This window comes from Hakea prostrata, chromosome 9 (assembly GCF_041222555.1).
Source record: "Hakea prostrata isolate BN-2017 chromosome 9, UWA_Hpros_2, whole genome shotgun sequence".
Lineage (NCBI taxonomy): Eukaryota > Viridiplantae > Streptophyta > Magnoliopsida > Proteales > Proteaceae > Hakea > Hakea prostrata.
Genome location: NC_142608.1, coordinates 58624534 through 58648128, shown reverse-complemented (window position 1 = coordinate 58648128; position 23595 = coordinate 58624534). Strand labels below are relative to the sequence as shown.

Genomic DNA, 23595 nt, shown 5'->3' with positions numbered 1-23595 from the left:
CAGGAGAGAGATGGTGTTGATGAAATGAGAGGAAAATGTTGGCATGGGATATGCTTTACTTGCTTACGTATAACCCACTGCCTGAGCTGCCTTTTGTTTGTGCGCCCAAAAGGAATGGGCATCTCTCTCCCCCTCTCTCTCTCTCGCGTTTGCAAATGATCAATTGATTACGGATTTAACGTGATTTATACACCAATGTAAAGTACAACGTTCACAGACAAAGAAGAACTTAATTTTCATATGTAGAAGAAAATAAAAAGAATGAGAAACCTCTCAACCAATCACTAGCTAACACGGTGTTACAAGAACTCTTAACCAAAATCCTAAATCTCTTATTAATGATCTCATAAACAAATATAAGATGCATATGTATAAACTTTAATTGTGTAAATGGGTCAACCTGTATAGGCCCTAGACCTCCGGAATTGGGTCATCGGGGTCGTCTAGCCACCAAATTAATATGCCAATGTAGGTTCATCTTCAAAGTCGGGTATAAGAATTCACGTCATAATATAAACATTTAGCAATTGATAATTTGATCCCTCACAAATGAAATGAATTCATGTCCTTTATTTCCTAATTTGATGCAACTTGTGGATGTAAATGCATCTCTTCAACCAGTCACAGATTTATTGGTGAACCTGCAGCACTAGCTAATTAAGCACTGGATCAACATATCTCCATTGTTGACATGGCGCACCTGCAATTGTTGGACTCACGAAACTGAGATTATAGAGGATACCGATCACAGCAACCCACCCTTCCTCCCTCAAAACAATAAAGGCAAGCTAGTACTTCTTGTTCTGACATGACTTGGTGCACTAGCTGTTTCTTTGGTGGGGACTCTTTTGAGTTTTGAGTACTAGCTTGTCTTGATGCCTAGTATGATCATGGACTTGCTACCTGCAGCCATTATCAAGGAATGCTGATCCAGTAGAAGTCCATAGAGAGAAAAGAATGTGAAAGTAAAGACACAGTACTACTTTGAGCTTGAGACAATTTAAGGACCAATGACACAGCTTGGATTGAAACTTCACACCATGAAAGAGTTTTTGTGAAACAATTGCAGAATATTCTCTTTATCTGAAAGCCACGCGTGAAACCACTCCTTGTGGGTACTTGGAATAATATTGTCCCATATCTTGTGCCCTATAAAGGGAAAGACAATTGGGTAGGGGAGGAACCTTTATTTTCTGTGGAAAATGATCATACATGAGCTCACAATGGCACAAAATTAATCATCATGTCTGTACTCAAGATGTACTTAAAAGGTGCTCTTAAATATTAAGTTAAAACGAATTGAAAAACTAAAAATGAAGATGCTTCAAATCAAATATTTGGGTTATTTTTAATTGTCAAGAATTCTCCAATGCATTCCACCAAATGAAAGAATTTGGACATTCTTGGGAAAATGAAAAATATTAGCTCCTCTTTTAGTAACCTCACCCAATGTTACAAGACACCATCAATCCATGCATTAATCTGGTGAAGGATCAGAATACATGATAACCCCCAAAGCCCAACTTAATTAAAAGTGTTGGTACTGGGTTTGGCATATTCAATATAGGCAACAAGGGATTCACCTAAAGGAACTGCTTCTCTCCTTTCTTAGCATTTTGGTTAACCACCACTGATACCACCCCCTCAATCTCATTTTCACTCTCCACAACCACTGCATTCTTGGATATATTTTTGATGAAATGTGACATGAAACCTGGAATACTTGGAGAGTAAAATGTGTAGTGGAAATGATTTATCCGGTTTGGAAACACCAACATGGACGAGAAATCCGCCACCCACTCTGTCCCCTTTTTGGCGACTGTCAATCTTCCAACCGTCGTCTTCAATGCCATGCCATTCACATTGTTGTTATCAATCACAACTTGATCTATATCTGTGAACTTTCCATCCAATTTCACAATAGGGACCATTTTTTTAGGATCCCCAGTGAACATGTTATTCACTATATTCAGTCCTGATATCTGTCCCTTGATAGATTTCAACACAATATTAGCATCTCCTAAGAAGAATACATTACTGACATGGACTTGAACAGGGTCTTCCATCACTATAGCTGTGTAGTCCATGTAACAATTAACAATCCTCGTTTGGGACAACCCTCCCAGCTTCACTAGTACTCCTACACCACCAAAGACTGTGGCCTTATTGTAACAATGTACGCCGGTGAGAATGTTAGCCTGGCCACGTAAGATAATTCCGATAGCCGCCGAGAAGATGGCAACATCAGTGACTGTGTTATCATTGCTGGCAATATCTATGGCGGTACCAGAGAAGTATTTCTCGCCTTTATCGCCTCCAACCGTTGAATGTTGACCAAGGAATGAACTTGAGATGAAGGTCTCATGGCCATTATCTACACGGATTCCTTGAGTGGTGAAATGGATGAAGAAACAATTGTCAATACGAATGCGGGCTGAATCAGTTATGGCGATTCCACCTCCTCGGAGACTTGAATCGAAGAGGACGTCCCGGAAGGTGATATCCTCATAGTAAATTTGCTTATAGTTTGGGTCAGTGTTTTTTTCAGAATGGGGAGACCATAATTCAATGAGATGCTTGTCACCCGGGAAGGAATCAGAGGCTCTCAGGGTCCCTCCTCGTATCTGAAAATTTTCCATCACCACAGAACACAATAGTGGGTTAGTAAAGGAAAACTACTCTCCAAACTTGGCAAAGATGAACTACAAGTTTGGATCAATGAGGGTCCTTATTAGTGTCACATGAAATTCTTTGCAAACAAAGAGGAAGAGAGCTTGTAATACTACTGTCTATTACTACTAATGGAATTGCTCTCATTTCACCTATATACCTCGTTGAACCATGTATATTCTTGGGTTATGATTGTATGATTGCTTGTGCTTTTGTTTTCTAACTTTTGAATAGGTTTCAGTTTATTGACAATCTTCACCAGATTTGTGTGTGTTTTGAGTTCTTACCACAACATTGCCAATGCTGGGAGCAGGAAAACGGATGGGTTTGCTGATTTTGCAGGTTCCACCTTGAAGATCAATGACAACACCACCAAGATCAGGGACCCCAGGAAGCAACGTCGACCCAGAAGTCGTCACCTGAAACGCATCCCTCAAAGCATCTAAAATGGGGTCACTGCTGTCTTTCTCCCCAGTCGGATCTGCTCCATACCCTATTGGATAAAACACTCTCCCTGCCTGAGTTCATCATAAAAAGAAAACAACCACGAACCAACCATTCATTATTAACAAATTAATGAAGGGGAAAAAATTAAGAGAAATAGAAAATGAAGAAAAAAATTGATTAAAAATATCGAAATAAAGGATAATATGACTATTTTAAAGTATCAGATGAGAAGCATAAGCAAAAGTTCAGTTTTTTAGCCAAGAGGTGGAACTTTTGAGAGGAGTAATTACAGGGAACGGAAGAGAGAGAAAAATTTTCAAAAAATAATTCCGAGTTTCAAGACAGAAATGTCAGGAAGTTCACCTTCTTCAGAGTTTTGTTGTTCACACCGTTGTCATTTTCTGAAGCAGTGAATGCCACCTTCGACCGAACTGCTGCGGCCTGCAAGAACTTTTCATGGTGTTCTAAGAAATTTCGGTTCGGTGGTGGGTGGATGCTCTGGGATTCTTGTATCAGAAAAAATACAAACACTAGGAAGAAACACAGAGGTTTGATGGGTAGTTGGTGACTGGAACTTCTTGTTGAAGGGGCCATCATGAGCAGAGATTCTATTGATCGGCTTCAGCTGATTCACCTGATCTCTACCCAGAAAGAAAAAGCACCATGAGGAGCTTGATCAGGTGGGTCATGGTTTTTATTAGGAGTTTGGAATGAATTAATTCTGTTACAGGAACGAAAGGGAGCGAGTTTCGTGTCAACCCAACCGTTGTAGCCTGTCATTTGAAAAGCCGGTAAATAGACAACGTCTACTTACCTAAAAAGTATTAGAGGCCAAACTGGAAAAACAAAAATAACAATGCATTGGCTACCTGTGGTTATATTTATACCATATTAAACCAATTTTAACTCACTTAAGGTTGCTAATTGAGATTAATACTTTAATTAAAACCGTAAATTTTGGGAAATAGATAGCATACGGTGTACGGTCCACCTTGAAACTCTTCTTCTTCTTCTTCTTTTTTCCTTCTTTTTTCTTCTTTTTTTGGGTTGGGTAAAACATTGCTATACCTCTACTCCCATGCATCATAAACGAACAAAACTTTCACCCAGAAAAATAAAGAAGCGAAACAAAACTCTTGACTCCAAGATTAACACTCCGTCATGCATAATAGAAGATCTTTTAGCTGTAAAGGTGTTGCAGAGGGATAAAGGAAATGCACCAATTCGGATGATATGAGTGTTTCTTTAATTAATCACATCACAGAAAAACAACTGCTTACAAGGCTAAAGCAAGAAAACACAATTATCATAGTTCACAGGTTTACAAGGACAATTCCAATTCACTTTTGAGCTTAACACGGTGTTATTCCTATAATTCAGTGTATCAGCAATTGTAACCTGATTAAAGTAAATGGTAGTTCCATCATCACCCTTCAAAGAAGACCTCTTCGTCGCTTGTAGTCACTCACTGAAAGTGTCAAAGCATGCCTCCTCCCATCATTTTCTGGTACACGGCATCCAACTGTTGCCTCTATCCTCTGCTTCCTGGCTAGAAATCCTGCATGGGCTCCATGGGGTCCCCCGAACTTCTGAAGTCCTGTCAATGATATTGGCAATACAAAGGCATGCAGCGTGTTTGACTCCGTCCCTTGATCAACAGGCGCACTTGTATCCACCAACCTCCCAGCACCAGCTGCTGCTTCTAGAGCTGCCACAGTAGCAGCCATTCCAGCTTCTGCCCTGGTCCTGGCTCCTCCTCCATTATTGTTTCCTTCTGGAACTGCTTCTTCAGAAACTGCAATTCCATTTACAGAAGCAACAGCCTCATCTCCTCCACCAGGCCTTGAAACATAATAGTTCATTGACCTTGTCCATCTCCTTGAGAAAGGATCATAACCTGCTTCCCCAGCTTTCAGACCTATGTTCACCGGCTTCAATTCTGATGCATTCTTGAAGTTTTCAGCTCTATTTTTCTTGTTCATCTCTGCCAATCTAACAGCTTTTGAATCTTTCTCCTTCACCTGCCGAGACATAGCCTCCAGCTCTTTCAACCTCCCCTGTAACCTCTCCAGCTCTACCTCATCTCTCCGGCTTTCTGCCACATCCATTTCCCTCCTCAGGCGTTGTTTCTCAGCAGCAATATTCAATGGCCTTGAAGAGGCCGATTTCTTCTCCTGCAGCATCTGCTTCACAGTAGCTGCAGAGTAGACAAAAGTGTTGGTCATCTTCTGTATGGCCTCCTTCTTCTCCAGGACATCTTGCCGGGTTGGCATCCTTCCCCCACTGCGCTCCACCTCACGGACCCATTCATTAAACTCCTCAAGGAGTGGAGAGGCATCTGATATTCTGGCCATCTGCCACCTGGCAGCTGAGCTCTCATTACCCCACACACAGTTGAGGTACTTATATGTGGTTTTGTTCTCCAGCTTGTACTGGCGGTTTGGATCTGTAGCATCGACATTACGGACTATACACAACCTATAGATACTCTTCCCAGACCTGGACATCCCAATCCCAACCCTCACAAAGCAACCCACAATCAAATCTTCAAAAAAGGGCTCCATAAACCATTTAGCTAGCTTGGACCTTCTTATGGTGATGTTCTTGACATCCTCAAATGCTGGCTGATCCCTCCCATCATCCGCCCTATCGTCATCACTATCACCCAAGTCTCCATCCCCAGTTGATCCATCATCCCTGCTGTGGCTACCACTTTGACTTTCACTCTGGCTGGAGCTACTCGGACTTGCAGGGATGCCTCTACGCTTGATAGGAGAGGAACCTCGGCCACTTGAACCTCCTCTTGCAGCATCCTTTGATCTCCAATGGCCCTCTGGGTCCTGCTGTTTCTTCCGTTTTAATCGTAGCTCATTTAGTGCGTCATCTTTGGCAGCTGCCCTGTCAGCAGATCTAGCTGAAGAGCGCAAACGAGGGGGAGGCGTAGTCTCTTTTACCGGTTCAGACTTCTTTCCGCTCTGCTTTGCTCTCACTGTCTCCTTCAATTTTAGATCATCTCTCCTAGTGGCCCTTTCCGAGAGAATATATTCTCGTTCCAATTCGGTCATCTGGGCAAGGTTTTCCCTATCTTCATCACCCTTGTAGAGATCACTACCAACATCAGATTCATCACTGCTGCCACCTCGGCGTTCATCATCTTCGTAATCGTCTTCTCCTTGGCTATCCCGATCATCATCCTTCTCTATAGGGTCTAACCTCTTTTTCAAAGGAACTTGCGAGCCAGAGGGTTTGCGGCTTTTGTAACCTAGATCATCATCCGAGTCATCATCCTTTGAATCACTTCCATCATCAGAATATGAACCTTCTCTTCGCCTTCTTGAAGGAAGACGACGGTTCCCTCCAGCACCACCAGTTCTTCCTGCAGCCTCCAGAAGTAGGTCATCCAAGTCTGCCATGATACTGTCACACTAGACAAATGTGGACCTGGTTTCAGTACAAAACAAACAAGAATCAATTTAACAGTTGAAACAGCACCACCAAAAATAAAAATGCATAAACAGAATGGAATTCACATCAGGCATACTATCATGTGACAGAATTCAGGAGAAGCATTTGTAAGAAGATTTTAATATGAACTAAATGGCATCCTACAAGTGAAATCCATTTACTATCATCACGATATCTAGAAATAATGAATCTGAAAGAAGCACAGACTAGCCCCAAATGTACAGCCATTTATTGTGTGAACTCTATTTTATTTACCCCGTCATGTTTCTAGATCATTTTAGAATAGTCTCAAGGTAGAGACGTTTGGCCACAAATAGGAACTAATCAATAAATATCAACAGCGACTTTAATACATAAATCACCACTAATTGCATTTCATGTATATTTCCCTGCTCCAAGCCCACAACCGCTCCCCCTCCCCCCAAAACCAAAATACCCCTATAACAACTCCATTTATTCCATAAACGCTAATCAGCATGTTATAATGTGAATACTTCAATAAGTGTAGAGACATCACAAATTACTCAAAGTTAATAGAGGTACCTACCAAGATAAAACCAGAGTCACAGGTAAAAATGAAACCCAATGCAAAATTAAAATCAGTAACTAAGCAAAGATATAATTAGATTTCGGTCATGTACTATTTCTAATAGTAGAACAGTTCTGTGGAACTGAAAGGAATCTGACGGCATTCTCAACAATGAAACAATCTTACTTGGAGTAAGAATGTAAGATAGTTGGAAAACTCTAGGATTCAATCAGCAGATCTGTAGAGTATAGAACACTAAAATGAATACGCAGAAACCAACACAGAGAAGAATTTCTCAAATCCGTGGAATACATATCAACAGTAGGGCCTCTACTTTCATTGCAAAAATAGGAAACAGGGATGCTAACTTCCAAAAAGCCATTGTAATCAAGAAACCAATATATTCCATCTACAAAATTAATAAGCTGCAACAGATTTTGAACAACACTTCCCCCTTCCCTGCTCAAAATAACAACCTTTGAGAACAATACTGCAATGGAATTCAATTATCCCTCTATAGCTCCTATTGACAGTGTCAGTTCATCAGCCAAGAAACGCGATAAGTTCCAACCATGTTTGAAAAAGGGGGATAGATTACCAGAATCCCGAAAAGATAGTAATAGGTTCGAAGGATAACTCAGAGATAAAAGAGATTTACTCACTGGCCGAACAGAGAAGGAGAAGAATAGCTTCAGCTGGAGAGTCGCTGCAGAAGAGCAGTAATCCGGGCTTCCACGGCAACAATCGCTTCTTCCACAGGATTTTTCGGCAAAATCGATCGTGATTCGAGACGAGGGTAAATAGCCTCAGTCGCCGGGAACCGCGCAAGTTATCCAGCAATGGAGACGGTGGAGAGGAAAGGATTAGGGTTCCAACTTCCAAGAGCTCTGAAGTACCTGCTCTGGTATTCGATCGTGAGGGTTTCAGTCTACGATGGTTTTGAATCTGAAGCAAGCACGGATTTACAACCCCCAAAAAAGAAAAAACACGGAAATTCCAAAGCAAACCGCCTACTCTAAACCGACAAGTGGTTCAAAGGTGAACCGGACCGACTGCATACCGTTGTGGACCTGTGGTAGCTCGTAGGCTTGGTGTTTTTCATATGTCATAATAGCGGTGGTTCACTGTCTCAGCGATATATCGCCGAGTTGCTGGGGGTAACATGATTCCCCTCTAGTGACACGAATTATACACTAAGTCTCCTCGACAACAGCGGGAAGAAGTCACTGCGCAGATCTATGTCGGTTGAAGAAGGCATGAGATCAGAATAGTGGTGGCAATCATTCCAGGATGCTGAGTTTTGGGAAGAGATTCTCAGAAGTATCACCAAAGAACAGTAGTGGTGGTAGCAGAAACAACCACCACCACCACCACAAGCAACAATACTTGAGGAAGAAGAGGAGAGTGTACAACTGAAGGTGGAGTCATCCAACGAGGTGAGCAGCGGCACCGCTCTCAGTAGGGCATCAAATGCTAGCTTGGGCTTCTCCTTCACCTTCACAGGATTCACCCTCACACCTGAAAATGACTTTCCCGATTTCAAATCTTTTAGCAGAACTCAATACCTTGAGCATCATAGAGCTTACCTAGCAAACCTCAAATCCAACCGGTGTGGCCATAGATCAAGAACTTAAATGGCTTATTCCTTTGGATTCATTTGAAGAAACACCCATTAGAGAGCAAAGAGAAGAGAAGAACATAGAAGAAGTACAAGAACAGAGGAGGAGAAAAGACGGTGATTTTCTCATTTTCACCGTAAGCCTTCCCCCCCTCTCTCTCTCTCTCTCTCTCTCTCTCTCTCTCTCTCTCTCTCTCGATAATTGTCGGTCAAAAAGTTGTCCGATATATCGACCTGTGTTGCCGTGTTGGGGACCCTCATGTCGGACCGTATAGGATAGTGCAGCCGAAGCATGATGGAGATAAATCGGGAGAAAAGGTGGTTCATAGTACATGGTTGAACCGGACTAATGGATTCATGCTCTGTTTTGTGATGCTTCATTTTAGGTCATTGCTCTTTTTTGGTGATAGTTCATTTCAGATCATTTCTATGGGTTTTGATGACTGATCATTTTTTTCCAGGCTATCCTCTTGTGCCTATGGCAAGGTTTAGATCAAGCTCTACTTTCTTGAGCTCAGGTTAATCTCTTACTAAAGCCTCGAGTTAGAGCCTTGCTGCTACGAGAAACTAAGATCATTTTAACTCTACTCAAATCAAAATTGAAATATGCCCTTTCATCAGTTTAGGAATGATTTTTTTTACTTAAATGATCCACGAATCTTGCCCTCCATTCAATGTATAATACAATATACATGACTTGGAGGAGTGTATATCTAGTTCACATATGTAATTGCTTCTAACTAATGTATTTTCTTTCTCATAACAAAAAAATTCGAAAGAAAAATGATGTATATAATAGTGAATACAAATTTTAAAATTGATGTGGTGGATCAATGACAAAAGATTTTGGGATTGATTAACCAAGCTTAGCTCATTGATTTCATCGATTTATGGATTCTAATACTTTGTTGCCAGAGATTTAAGACTCTTACTAGAGAAAAGTCTGCAATATTTGGCATTTGGCTTAGAGCTTAGATACAACATTAGACTCGTAATCATAGAATGATACTGGATTAAAGTTATATACTCAAAACCCTATTTACGCTCTACATCTTTCCAATGTGTCATTCATTGATTCTATAATCCAAATGCTCAAATTGGATAGTCATGAGAATAGATACAACTTGGTTATTTGATTTTACTGGATACAATATTAGACACTGGCTTTGTTGGTTTTCACTGATGACAAAACTAGTTGAAAAGTAACGTTCTACGTTTCTTCCGCCTCTTTGATTCATCTCATAGTCAAATCTTGCCGGCGAAACCACCGTTTATCCGGAAAGAGAAGGGGAAAACCATTAGTACATGATCAAAAATCCTGAAGAAACCATAAATGCCCCCCCCCCCCCCCCCAAAACCCCCCCCCCCCAACGGATGTCATGACTTCCCAACTTCAACCAGCCCACGTTTAAAAATCAATTGTCTTTCAAAATTAAAAGTGGTTTGAGTGTCACATTTGTAGCCACACACAGACGAGTATGATGACCAGCAGACACAACCACATCTAGAAAAAGTAAACTACGAACAAAGTCATTGGACACATGAGTTTAATGGCGAAACCATCATCCGGCGTACCCAAAATAGGATTCATGACCAACTTCAAAGGTATAATAATCAATCATGACCTTTTACCTGGGTGATTGAATTTTTTTTTTTTTTTGTGTCTAAGGTTCATCATAACTAGCTTGCGCGCACCTTGATTACATCCTCAGAGGGAGCTTTGTTGTCCGCAAGGGTCGAACCCATGATTTCTCCATTGAGAAATATAGATCTTACTACTCTACCAACCTTGCATTGAGTGATTGAAGGATGAACCAAGGGATATCCTCTTCCAATGGAAGAGTAGAAACCAAGTTAAATATCAACTATGAAGTAGTAGAATAAGATCCCTAATTAAGTAAATTAAGAGCTCAAGGTGCCACATGTCCTTAACAATGGTGGAAAAGTATACCCCAGTAGGGCATCTAATTACATCAGAGAATAACTGAAAATATTACCACAAGAAAGCATCCTTAGTTACCAAAACCTAGTCAACATGATTTCTTACCCTTAATTTCTAACTAAAATATCATCTTCTGAAATTCAGAAGGAAATATATTAATTTCTAAATAAAAAACTGAAAAAAAAAAAAAAAAAAAAAAAGTGTGCGACTGAGATTTGGATCACTCTTGAGTTTCTATACAACCAAACAGGACTTAAGGAACGAGGAGGGGCATTAGAAAGAAGAAGCGAGGAAGAAGGTAAGGTGAGGACTGAGAGGATCGAAGAGTTTGGAATTGTGAAGATGGGGATTGGTTTCCTGATTGGGATGATCGGGCTTGCAATTCTGGGTCACGCAGCTTACTCTACTGTTCAGTGTAAACTCTCTCTTTCACGATTCTTCTTCGTCTTCACTCACGACTCAGAATCAGTAAATTAGGTTTTCGAAGCATTATTAAGCATATTCAATTTATCTATATTGAGTATTTTGATTTTAAATTTGTTTGTTTTTGTCGCAGATAGAAGTTTGTTGAAGATCCTGGAGGAAGAATTCTCGGGACCTCCGATGAATGTAAATCATAGTCCCCTCCCTCGTTCGTTTTTCACACGGTGTGGTACTTATGGAACTTGAATTTCGCGATGATGCAGGTGGTGGTTGAACTGATCCTGAGTTTAGCTTTCTGCATGTTTGCGGCGTTGAGTGTGCCGGGAGAATTCCTATCCATACTCCCTCATTCGGATGAAAACAGGTTGGATTTGAATCCCTTTCTTTCTTTCGTTGATTAGTCAATATATGGAGACAACGATATAGATAGAGAGGAGGCTATTATTTAGTTATCATGCTTTATTCATATTCTATACATATTCGATGTGAACAAGCTTTTAGGACCCGTCAATCTCCAAATCGAATGTGCTAGTTCGGCAATTTTATCAGTGTAATGTATTGCCTGTTGTCCGCATGAAAAGTATTCTCTACATCCAGTGCTATTTTTTGGGAGATTGAGAGATTATGGAACATTCATTAACGGTGAATATGGGCTTTTTTGGTGCTTACGCTCATTGTGATACTCTCTGGTTTCATAGAAGGTGTTTACATGTGAGCGTGCTAGATTACATTAAGATAACAATTAAGATTACATGTCAGTTGCACCAAATATTATGGTGTGCCATAGTTTTCCTGGATTTTTGGTGTTCGGCACACTGTGAGTGCTTTCAAATATAATAAAATTCGCAGAAATATTTGGGAAAGGAAAATACATGATTTAGCTTTGATAAAAGGCACATTGTTCTCTGTTAGTTAAATACATTTTGAGTGGATACAGTAATCTCGTTCTAATTACTTGATCGCTGCACCAAATCTTTAGTTTTTACACCACCTACAAAATAGTCAAATATTATGGAGAAATATTGTGCCTAGTTTTAAACAGCAGAGATTAAGCTGTTTAATTTGAAATGGTCCTGTTGTGTGCTGATCTCTAGGAGCTCTCAATAGTTCAGTTTAGCTAGGATTAGGAACTGATGTCTGAGTTTCCTTCATCACCTTGTGTCAGAAAAAGCCTGTCTCTCTCTAGTATTAGTAGTAGTTATTGTAGCCCAAAACAAACCTTTGTTTCTACAGGATAGCTCTAACTTTATATCTTTGTAATTGCAGGAAAGCTATGTAAATGTGTTCCTTGTTTTGGTTTCTTCTGCAACTATATGATTTTCTTATTTTGCATGTAAATATTGTGCATTCCTTAGAGATATCTTCGGCTGGTTGCTGTTAAAGGGTTTCGCCTGTTCTGTGCATTCCTGATTTGTCTTGTTTATTTATACTGTTTCTTTCTCTTAAGATTTCTCCTTGCTTTTAATGATGATATCTAATTCTTCCAAATTCCTTAATTAGCTTCTTCCTATCATTGTTTATAATTCTGAATCAGAACAACGATGCAGCCTTCCTACAAAACAATCTAGCAATTCCATTTCATCCTATTTGTTATTGCTTTATGGTCTCAGTTCCATTCTGTGTGGACCTTGTTTATTTTTCATTCTTTCTTTTCCCTCCAATTCTTTATTATTTTATTTTCCCCCCTCACTCTTGGAATTCTATCTCATCCATTTATTTGTCTATCTGATATTTTATATCCCTCATTGATATAACTTATCCCTTCTTGCCTCCTTTTGTTTTTCCAATTGGGTAGGGTTATTTCCCTGTCTAACAACCTGTAGGATTTCCAATTCTGCAGTTGCCCTGTATCGAAAGCTTGATGACTAGATAATATAGTCGGATTTTTCCAGCGTTTTGCCAACTTGTGATGCACATAAATGCAAAAATTGATTCTTGCTTTGTACTGTTTTGTTTTGTTTTTTGTTTGTTTGTGTGTGTGTGTGTATATTTTTCTTTTTCTTTCTTTGATTCTTTTTGTTTTTCTGTATTTAGTTGTGATTAGGAGTAGGCACCACTGCATTTGCTGTGAATACTCCATTCTTAAACATGGTTATCAAGGAGTTGCCTCGCTGGGCATCTTGGTTGGTTGCCTTGGCCCTCTTGCTATCGTTGACTTCAATATTTTTTTACCCTCTCCAATTTCTTGGATTGCTTAGCCTCTGTGACAGTTATGTTCTTGAATGGTGTTTAGACTTGTTGGGCATTTTGCCTGTAGCAACATTCGTTCCTGTTGTTAGTTTCTGCACAATTGCATATCACACTGCATAATACTTGTGGCAAGTTTGAAAATGTCTATTACACTGAGAGAGGTAGGCACCTGAAGGTTAAAGCTAGACTGGAGAAACTCTTATACATGGTCAGCCATCAAGTTGAGATGTGCCACGAAATTGGCATTTGGCCAATCCAAGGAGTGAATATACTGGCTGAGCATAGGTGGCGTGTATCAATTATACTGAGAGAAGTAGACACCTGAAGGCTGAAGCTAGACTGGAGAAACTCTGATCCATGGTCAACCATCAAGTTGAGATGTGCCACGAAACTCTGCAGGTTGGCCAATCCAAGGAGTGAATATACTTTTATGGCAGAGCATAGGTGGTGTGTAATAGATGATTTTTTTTTTTGGTTATGATTTTATCATTGTTGTTGTATTGTTATTCACTTTTTGACAAATACGGTTTGACTATTATATTTTTCTTGTGAAATAGCCTTTGCTGCAAAGTGGGGAATAGGTGCATAAGTTTCTCCTCCTAGACCCTGCTGTAGTGGGAGCATTGTGCACAGGACATTCTCTACTGTTTTCACCATTTGATGAAATTTTATTAGTAATTTTCAAGAAAGATGTCCTGAGATGGTAGAGTTATTCTAATTCAGTTTGTCTAGATGGTAGGAGTAGTTAGGTTAAACTTGCATGGTTGGAGTTGTTATAAGAAGCTTCCTGGTGAAGAAAGTGATCTGGCTATTGTGTTGAACCTGTTTGGAACAGTTACTATGGACCAAACATATGTTTGGGGTGTCAGTTTCAGCAGCAGCTCTCTGTAGATATCATGGTAGCTAGTCACATCTGCAGCATGCTGATGTCTTTGGTAGGAGCACAATCATCAGTATAACAAACTAGAACCTCCTACTGAGGTGCACTGCAAGTTAGAAGAATAGATCAGAGAGCTGAAGAAGAAGAGGAGAAAGAAAATGAGGAGGAGAAGAAAGAGGCAGAGATGATTCTGCAGTGGGTGTGGCCTCTGCCACTTAATCCTTTATTTATAGTTGAAAAAAAAAAAAATACAGCTCTACATCAGTCTTAAAAGCAATGGAAATCCAACTTACTGATTCTGAATACATTCCAAAAATAGATCCCAACTTTTAAGGTTCTAAACCTGTTCTAAAAAAGGAAACACAAATTTGCTAGAAATTAGTGACAGAATTAGGTCACTTTGCCATATAGAGGGTAGAGGGGGGAGGGGAATCATAAAACAATGAATGAGGGAGTGATGTGCTTTTACAAGGAGGCTTCTTGGAGTGTTGCCTAGTGGGAACTTCTTGTTCTGGAGGAAGCCAAGGACAGTGAATGATATTGCAGACTTTCTGGCAAAACAAGGAAATGGAGGCATAACTAATCTTCTAGGAATTCATTTCCTGTGTCACACTAGTGTCTACTTGTGCTCATATGTGCATATGTTTTTGATGTATAGTCCTGGCTGATTGACGATTTTCATGGTTTTGCTATCTACGTGGTATCCTTTCCAGACTTCCAGTAAAGGGTAAGGAGATGTCATGTTAATAGGAAGGCTGTCTCGAATGTAGAATTCATGTACAATAAAGGTCATCCAGCAATTATATTACTTGGATGTGACTATATGAGCATCCAACCCATATCTAGCAGCTGGCCCATTTTTCTAAATGGGGCTGCAGTGGATCTGCAACACATTGTCATATCATAAAGGTTTTAGTGGGGAATCCAACTAGTACTGAGTACAATGGCAGCCTATCCGATGGTTGCTTTAGCTTGTAACTTTTAGACACTTTAGGCCTATTGGAGTATTGTTTTTCTCCCCAGTAACCTATTCCGGTATTGTTTCTCTTTCAGATTTATGTATCTTAATCATTCCTTTATGAAACAGATCAGTTGGTTTGTGTGTTGAAAGCAGATTCCCCCCCCCCTCTTTTGCTGGGTTGGGGGCCCAGGGGAAGACAGGAGGAAAGGGAGGAGTTTTCTAGTTAGTTTGGTAGGGGCAGCAACAAGGGGAAACAGAAGGAGAATCATTTCAGAAAATTATTACAATCTGATGATTTCATATATTTGTAGATCCTTGCTCCAGGACCCAGGTATAAGTGTAGGAAAAAAAAAAAAAAGGGGGGGGGGTCTTTACTAAGGGCTATGGCAATTGCATCATGTCCATTGTGATGTATGATGCATGAAACATCCAGTTTATGGGCAATGCTTACATTTTTAATTAAGGACCTATGTACAAACAGCAAGGCTCTACTTAAAATCTAAAACTATGTTTGGAATTCAATAGTAACCATCTTTGCTGTTTTGTAAATATAATTTTGTAAAGGATGTTCATAGAAAATGTTTCCATTCAATTCATCCAGTACACGTTTTTGGTAGTTGGAATTTTCAGTTGCAGTATTTGGTCATGTTGGAGTGTCAAACATTGGAGTTTTATTATCTAATAGCAGTTGTGCAATATTTTACAATGCAGGATTGTTTCATTACCCGACAACCCGGACTTCATGGTATTTAATCACCGCGGCAAGTTATCCCTCTCAGAGATGGATTTGAAGCTGAAAATTTGATTGCAATTCTAAGTCAAGTAATATTTGTTAACTGGTAGCTGATGTACGAGGACACCAACTTCAGTTCCTTAATCAACCTTACAAATTTCGGATAGTGATTCACTTTCTGATGATTTTCTTAGTGCATTCAGTTTTTGTGTTCTGTCAGATCTCTATTTTTGGACTCGTTGTAAACCTCATGTAAGCTCAAATATTCATTGAAGGCAAAATCCTTAAAAAACTTGATTTCAATTGGAATGAAGGTTATTAATTATTTGTGTGCAAGATAACATCAGATGATCAGAAGGTCATTTTGTTAGGGAAATCAAAGGTGAGACATCTGAGAGGAGAGTAACAATAAATATTTATTTTATCTTTTGGTGGCCGTTGTTCACGAATTCCTAAGTTAATAGAACAGATTCCTTCCTGTGTGGGTAACTCTACTGGAGTTTCATGGTTGGCTGATTGGAGGTGATATCAATTGTTCATATATACTCACTGGGTTATAATTCTTTATCTGCTTCCATGGATTTCAACTCCATCAAAACTAGCTGACAACTGATGGGTTTCAAGTTTCAACTAGGATGCTCGTTAAAACAACTATTAATTACGTAAAATTGAAGCAATGCGAACAAGTCTAGGGACCAGGTTGATCAGGGGCCATGGTCTCCTTGCTGTCCCAACTCCCAAGCTTGCTCTGGTGTAAGAAGAATGAAATACATTAACGACAAGTCAGGAGTCAGAGACTAATTACAATAGGAGTGAAATCCAAGTCTATGTCTCATTACATTCACAAGAATGGCAAATAGTGAAAGAGCAAACTATAATTAATACAAGATTATAAAACTCATTTGAATTGAAATGTTCTCCACGCTTTAATCTGTGAAGAAGATCAGTTTCATACGATAAAATTTGTGCTACATGGGCAGTGGCGGAACCAGGATTCAATATTGGGGGAGGCCGAAGAATAGAAGTTCGGATTAGGGAAGCACCAATGTTTTTACGCTACACATGTTGTGTGGGCCCTTATAAGACCTATTGAGGTATCATCTATGTATTATATTACTATATTAAGGATAGTCTACATATATTTTGTGGGGCCCACACATATTTGACAAAAATTTGTAAATTAAAGTATCAGCACAAAAAAAATTACACATGACTTCAACCCTAAAAAGTTAGATGCAAACCATTTTTTTTTAAGGTAAGATATACAAACTAATGGTGGTTAGTGAATTTACTAATTATAGACATTTTATTCACAATATAAAATCCAATAAAAAAATTGCAGAAAAAAATAAAGAAATAGAGAATATGATATCAAAAAATATTTAAAAAATGAGAAAAATATAAACAATAAATAAATTGAGAAAGAAAAAGAGCACCTAATTGTGGAGAAGATTTTTTTCCAAAAATTCCGTGTGTGAGAAGAATAAATATGCAAAAATAAACTGAAGATAATAAATAGGAAAAAATAGAGGAGAGAAGAGAGATGAGATATGAGATATGAGAGAATAAATAGAGATTGAGGAGTTTCTAATTAAAAATGACATTTTAAATATGTAATAAGGTTTTTTTTTTCAAAAATAATCCTTTAACCCACGTTTATAGAAAGATGAGAGAATAAATAGGAAGAAAAAATGTGAGAGATAAGAGGGGAGAATAAATAGGGATTGATGAATTAGTTTTTAGATAGAGATGACATTTATACACATTATTTTACCTTTAAAATTTATTCTCAATATTGGGAGAGGGGGGCAAATAGTGAAATTTCACATGTAAGAAGAGAAAAAACTGGAAAAATAAAAGGAAATTAACATATAAAATGAGAAAATACAGGCAATTATGAAAATTTTTTAGTAATCCGGGGGGACATCTTTAGTAGGTCCGCCCCTGTACATGGGGACTCTCTCAGTAGCTGAGTTTTGGCATGCTTGTAAAAAATTGTTTAAAAAAAATAAAGATAAGATTTGTTGTGGATTTAAATTTGAAAATCAAATTCAAAATCACTAGATAACAATTATCTCTAAAACCAAGATAAGATTTGTTGTGGATTTGTTATTAGGAATTTTGACTTTTCAAGTTTCGAATAATTGTTCATAACAAACTGTTATGATTTGTTTGTAACAAACCAAACTCCACTTTGTGTAACTGAATCTCTATTCTGCTCTGCTTTGTTTCTGTTATAAATACTCATTGCAACCTAGTATTTTGTGTAAGCATCTTATACTTGTGTTGGTTTTTGCTTTTTCTTTCTGTTATAAATACTCATTACTGCCTAGTATTTTGTGTAAGCATCTCATACTTGTGTTGGTTTTTGCTTTTTCTTTTTGCTTGAGTTTCTATTCCGTAGCACTGAATCTTGATGGAGGAATATGGATGGATATCACCTGCCAAGAAATGGGAATTGTTATGGGCGTTGATTAATTTGAAGTTTTATGAAATCCCTTTGGTTTGGATTTTCGTTCCTCGACACTTCAAAAAGTGCATTGGGGTGGTCATAGTTGCGGCTTTTGTTTCTGCTTTCGCTGGCTTTACTGTTGACTACTATTCTCATGGAAAACCGATGATGGGAATTGCGGTTTATTTTCGGATTTTTAGGATTTTTATGATAATGCGCTTGGTCATGATTGCATTCGCTACAATTCATGGCTGCATCATGATTGCATTCCATGCAATTCATGGCTCCAGGAAGATTGACGCTGAGAAAGCACGAATGAAAGCCCTGAACAAAAAGATTTCTTCTTTAATTGCCAAGGATTTCATTGTTAGAACTCAACCCCACGGTGAGGTTGAACAGGATTCATCTTCATCTTCTTCTTCTTCATCTTCTTCTTCTTCTTTTTCTTCTTCATCTTCATCTTCATCTTCTGAGTGATATTTTTACTCAATGTCTTTGGGTGCAATTTTGGTTGTTTTCTTACGAGAAATAGATTAGTTTTCACTTTATAGGTAGGTAGAAGGAATTTTTTGGTTATTTTGTTAGAAAGTTCAATCCATATATTTTCTGAATCCCTATGTAAAGAATTACAAGAGAGGAATTTTCTTGACAAAGGTGTGGACTAAGAAGGATTGGTTGGCAAAATATGAATCACTGAATCTTTATATATTTCAGATCAATACATTTTTGCTACTGTGAGATGTATTGATAGTTGCAAAATTTCATTTGATCGGAATGAAATTTGTAATGGGTATGCTTGATGAAATGCAATTTATCCAGTAAATTACTCGGGGCTCAATTTATCTAGTAAATTACTCAGGGCTCATGTAGCTTATGCCAGATTAATCGTATTTTAGGCCGGAGCAATGAACTTATTTGAAGTGGCTCATTTTGTACCTGAGAGCCAATGTATAAACAAGGATTATTTTTACCTTTGGATTTTCTAAATTCACAAAAGTGAGCCCAAGTGAAACCCTATTTTGTTGCAGCAGCAATTTTAGCTGATGTCCATCTTTGTTTCAACTAAACAGTTTCCTATACCGCCGTGTGCACTCAAAATTTGTAGGCTTGTTTCCTATACCGTCAACACATTCCATACAATGACTCCAATCTCGGAAATTAGTTTCCCAAAAGTTTTTTCTTGATACCTTTCTGAGGAAATTGGGTCTTTTGTTACCCTCCTCTATCATTAGGTGTTAGTGTTAAAATCACCATTGCAACCAAGATAAGATTCACTTGAGGTCAGCAATGGAGCTAGGGTTTCATGTGAATGCGATTTTAGAAACAATCTCTCTTTTGTTAGAGGTTTCACATGGCTAGCCTTTGTGAATTTAGAGAATCTAAGGGTGTATAATCTATTATCCAAAATTTTTTTGACTACAAAGGCACTTTTTTCATAGTGAGGTTCTCAACCATTCTACTAATAAATTGGACTGTTACCTGAATAAATTTTGAGTGCATACAGTAATCTCCAATCACTTGATCGCTGCTTCAAATCTTGTATGGTAGCTTTTGCACCATCTACAAATTAATCAAATACTATAAGAGAAATAAGGTGCCTAGTTTCAAATGATAGAGATTAAAAGGTGTTTAATTTGAAATTGTTCAGTTGTGCTCTGATCTCTAGAAGCTCTCATTAGTTCAGTTCTTTCTCTTTCTCTAGTAGTTGTCTTAGACTGATCTTAGTAGTTATTATAGCCAAAAACAAGTCTTTGTTTTTGCAATATAGCTATATATAACTTTGTATCTTTGTAATTAATTGCAGGAATTCCTTGTTTTAAATTCTAATGTTGTGCATTTCTTGGGGATATCTTTGACTGGTTTCTGGTAAAGATTTTGCCTGTTTTGTGGAGTTCCTTCCTTGACTTTGCTTTTATTGATCCCGTCTGGACTAATAATGCTTATGTTATGGCTTCAATAACGCGTCATCAAGTTTTTCAGTGCTATCAGTAATCTTGTATTTTTTTAAGGCGAAGATTTGCAAGCAACCTACTTCATCTTTTGGGGTTGTTAAGAAGTTATAATCATTATTCATAACAAACTGTCATCTGTTATTTGTAATAAACCAAAACTCCAATTTCCTCTCTGATTCAAATACTTCTCTCAGGTTTAAATTCGAATTGTACATAAACCTGATCTAACCGAATCTCTGCTCTGTTCTGCTCTGTTATAAGTACACAATTATTCTGCCCAGTGTTTGTGTAAGCCTTGTTCTTCAGAAAGTCTCACCTTTACAGAAACCCAGTTGCTGATTTCTCTGTTGCTGTATAGGTTCTTCTACTGCGTTGGATCTTTGGCTTGATGGAGTTGGACATGGACAATGTTGAAGGCCCTTCGATCTGGAGATTGATTCTTGAACTGTTGTACCACAACATCATGTGGGTTTCACTTGTGGCAACTGTTTTTTACTTTGCTATTGCTTGGCTTCATGGGTATGAAGAACTACGGATGATGGGAATTGTGGTTTTCTTTGTGGCTCTTCTGATGTTCTTTATCCAGATTCTATTTGTTGCGGTTATAGTCGTGCGGGAGATCAACGATGAGAAAGCACAAATTCATTATGAGCAAGCCGCGCTGATTCATGATGAAGGGAAAATAAAATTTTCTTCACCAGCCAAGGATTTTATTATTGAATTCAAGGAAGGTGACATGATTCCTTCTGATATACTGGAGATGAGTTAACTCCATGATTACAAGGATCATCTTGGGCTGAGTTTGTGACTTGGGCTCTATCTGTAGGAAGAACAAAGCAAATTAATAACAATGTAAAACCAGCACATCCATTTACGTATTTAAACAAATTAGACTTCTGTAATGTGGAACATAGAGAGATTTCTAGTATCTCATACATAGAAAATCAGAGTTAGGAGACCATTTTGTCAGGCTAAAAATAGACAATCCAAACAATGATGCAAGTATCAAACACTACAATGGCACCAACATGAGCAAAATCAGAATAATAGGATGGACCTCAGGTTTATCCTTGTAGATGGTTGACCAATTCTATTAATTTTGTCTTTTGATGAAAAGATGACATATATCAATTGACACCATCGGGGTTGTTAAAGATAATACGAGAAATACAGATGAAGCATCATGCTCGGATGTTCAAAGGACCCAAATCCATAACATAAGCATTTTCTATGTTAAAATAATTTCCAGCCCCACCATTTTCACAGAAAATTTAAGCTTTTCCTGAACCAACCAACTGGAAGTCAAGTAGCAATCCAAGACATTAATCCTTCTTTTTCTAATCACCAAAAGGAAAGAGGAACACCATCATATTCCAATGAGGGTCTATATATCACTGAGCTAAGCTTTCACCCTCAACATGCGATGAGCAGAAACTGACCCCAAGACAGTTTCAAACCATAGACAACCCACCCAAGTCTGGGCATGCCAGGTTTCCATTTATCATTGGTATCATAGAATAACTAGTCACATCATGCAAATGTTTTTGGTTGAACAAAATGGACAGCAATCCCACCATAGAATTCACAAGCCTAGGAAATGGGGAGACAGAGAAACATCTAACATTTATCACAAGCAAAAAGAGAGTTTAATTAGCCCCAATAAAGCAGAACAAGCCCCTGTCAAATTACTTGGAACTTGCTTTGCACTATATTCATGATTTAGCCAACAAAATCAACCCTACTGGAGCTACCTAGTTGAGCTATTGCAATACCAAAAAAACAGAGAACAAAAGAGGGCCAATATCCTTAGCCTTATCTTTCTTTTAGCAGCATGCTGCCAAACCTCTTCCTCTACTTAGAATGAATCTACATCTGTCTCAATTATTTTTTTTTGCTTTGTTCTGTAATAAGAAAGATGTTGCTATTCAACAATGTGGCAAATCGTCTGTTTTAGGAAGACTCACTTAACACTTTTCATTCACACTGACCAGCTACAGCTAGTGCCTGTATTTGATTTATATGTATTTACCTGGCCGCATTTATGCTCACTGCACTTGTTGATAACATATCTGTAGGTATCCCACTGCTTTTCTGCGAATTTGCTCAGCGTAGTGAGTTGTAGTTTGAGTTCTGAATTCCCCTCCGCTAACCTTTTCCATGTATCTTGTGCATTTTGAGTTTCAGATATTTGCCATTTCTTAACAGCACCTACCATTGATGGCGTTGATGATCCTCCTGTTCCAGGTTCACCTAAGAGCTGCAAAAATCCCAATCGATATGTTATAACTTGCACAAAACATATATTCCTGGTAAAAAGAATTCTTTAACAAGGAAAAACAGTGTAAGCCATGCATGCGATGGAAAATTATGGTATACCCACAAGATTCATCAATGGTGGCAAGGGGAACTTAGTCTTCTCGTGATCCCAGTTTCCTTTTATAACATCAGTAATGACCTCGTGCAATGGCTTTCTTTGACAGCATCCTGCAATGATAAACTACCAAATATATGATTGTTATCATTTACTCAGATTAAAGTGTTTTGTCTTTACGTTATTGTTCAAAGGGAGAATCATCAATTGATGTTCTCTGGAAAAAATTTGCCCATTAGTTGGCACTGATTGCAGGCACACATACACACAAACCAAAAGCATGGTTGGATGCAACCCTTTTTAAGGGACCAAAAGAATGCCTAAAGGCTTGCCAGACGGGGATGGGGAAGCTCATTTATTGCAATGAAGTTGAATAAGTTATTAGTTTCATTAGACTATTAGTTTTTACAACAGTTTGCTAATACTGTGTAATTTGAAACTGCTAGTATTGGGTGATACATGGAGAAACTCACACCCGAAGCCATATATCCTTCTTTTCTTTCTTTCTTTCTTTTTTTTTTTTTTTTTGTAAAAGTAAGATGATTCAGAGCTTCTCTTTAAAGAGAGAAGATTAATAAAAATATACAGCATGGGACATGATATTAATTGCTACGGCAGGTTAATAGTCAACAACTTGTCAAATTTAGTTAGTTAACTAGAAAATAACACCCATCACCCAACCATCAAGTACATCAATAAAAGGGCGGAAGGCCAAAGCCAATGCCCAAGGCTTCCGCACAAGCAGAGTCTGAGGGGCAATTTTCTTATGCAGCCTTACTCCAATAATTTTTGCTGAGAGGTTGTTTCAAAACCTTGACCTCAGGCTACAACTGTGGTCCACCGACCATTGTGCCAAGTACATCAATAATTATATAAAAATCATTATAGGAATATTCTCAGTTAATCCACACAAAGTTCTTGAGACACTAATGTAACAATGATAGTTCAGATTCAAGAAACCA

The 23595-nt window shown here is 38.4% G+C and overlaps 3 protein-coding genes across 3 annotated transcripts; 1 reads left to right on the top strand and 2 right to left on the bottom strand.

Moving 5' to 3' along the window:
• Positions 1–1583: 1583 nt before the first annotated feature.
• Positions 1584–3781, bottom strand: LOC149005777 (Pectin lyase-like superfamily protein). The gene is made up of 3 exons (XM_089169547.1): positions 3481–3781; positions 2958–3188; positions 1584–2624 (listed from the first exon to the last, which is right to left on the bottom strand). Exons 1-3 carry the CDS (start codon positions 3712–3714, stop codon positions 1584–1586), a joined length of 1506 nt encoding a protein of 501 aa, XP_089025673.1. The 5' UTR covers positions 3715–3781.
• Positions 3782–4203: 422 nt separating this feature from the next.
• On the bottom strand, positions 4204–8071 carry VIP5 (plus-3 domain-containing protein). The gene is made up of 2 exons (XM_089169546.1): positions 7774–8071; positions 4204–6558 (listed from the first exon to the last, which is right to left on the bottom strand). Exon 2 carries the CDS (start codon positions 6528–6530, stop codon positions 4551–4553), a length of 1980 nt encoding a protein of 659 aa, XP_089025672.1. The 5' UTR covers positions 6531–6558; positions 7774–8071; the 3' UTR covers positions 4204–4550.
• A 2867-nt stretch (positions 8072–10938) lies between these two features.
• Positions 10939–16227, top strand: LOC149005775 (membrane magnesium transporter-like protein). The gene is made up of 4 exons (XM_089169420.1): positions 10939–11086; positions 11228–11280; positions 11358–11458; positions 15837–16227. The coding sequence occupies exons 1-4, from the start codon at positions 11014–11016 to the stop codon at positions 15928–15930; spliced, it is 321 nt and encodes a 106-aa protein (XP_089025546.1). The 5' UTR covers positions 10939–11013; the 3' UTR covers positions 15931–16227.
• Positions 16228–23595: the final 7368 nt, after the last annotated feature.

Excerpts from the sequence above, each read along its gene's own strand:
- LOC149005777 (XM_089169547.1), bottom strand. The coding sequence starts at position 3,714 with ATGATGGCCCCTTCAACAAGAAGTTCCAGTCACCAACTACCCATCAAA. Across the intron at positions 3,189-3,480 it reads ACAACAAAACTCTGAAGAAG|GCAGGGAGAGTGTTTTATCC; the intron begins GTGAACTTCCTG and ends TGATGAACTCAG. Across the intron at positions 2,625-2,957 it reads CCAGCATTGGCAATGTTGTG|ATACGAGGAGGGACCCTGAG; the intron begins GTAAGAACTCAA and ends GAAAATTTTCAG.
- VIP5 (XM_089169546.1), bottom strand. The coding sequence starts at position 6,530 with ATGGCAGACTTGGATGACCTACTTCTGGAGGCTGCAGGAAGAACTGGT.
- LOC149005775 (XM_089169420.1), top strand. The coding sequence starts at position 11,014 with ATGGGGATTGGTTTCCTGATTGGGATGATCGGGCTTGCAATTCTGGGT. Across the intron at positions 11,281-11,357 it reads TCTCGGGACCTCCGATGAAT|GTGGTGGTTGAACTGATCCT; the intron begins GTAAATCATAGT and ends GCGATGATGCAG. Across the intron at positions 11,459-15,836 it reads CCTCATTCGGATGAAAACAG|GATTGTTTCATTACCCGACA; the intron begins GTTGGATTTGAA and ends TTTACAATGCAG.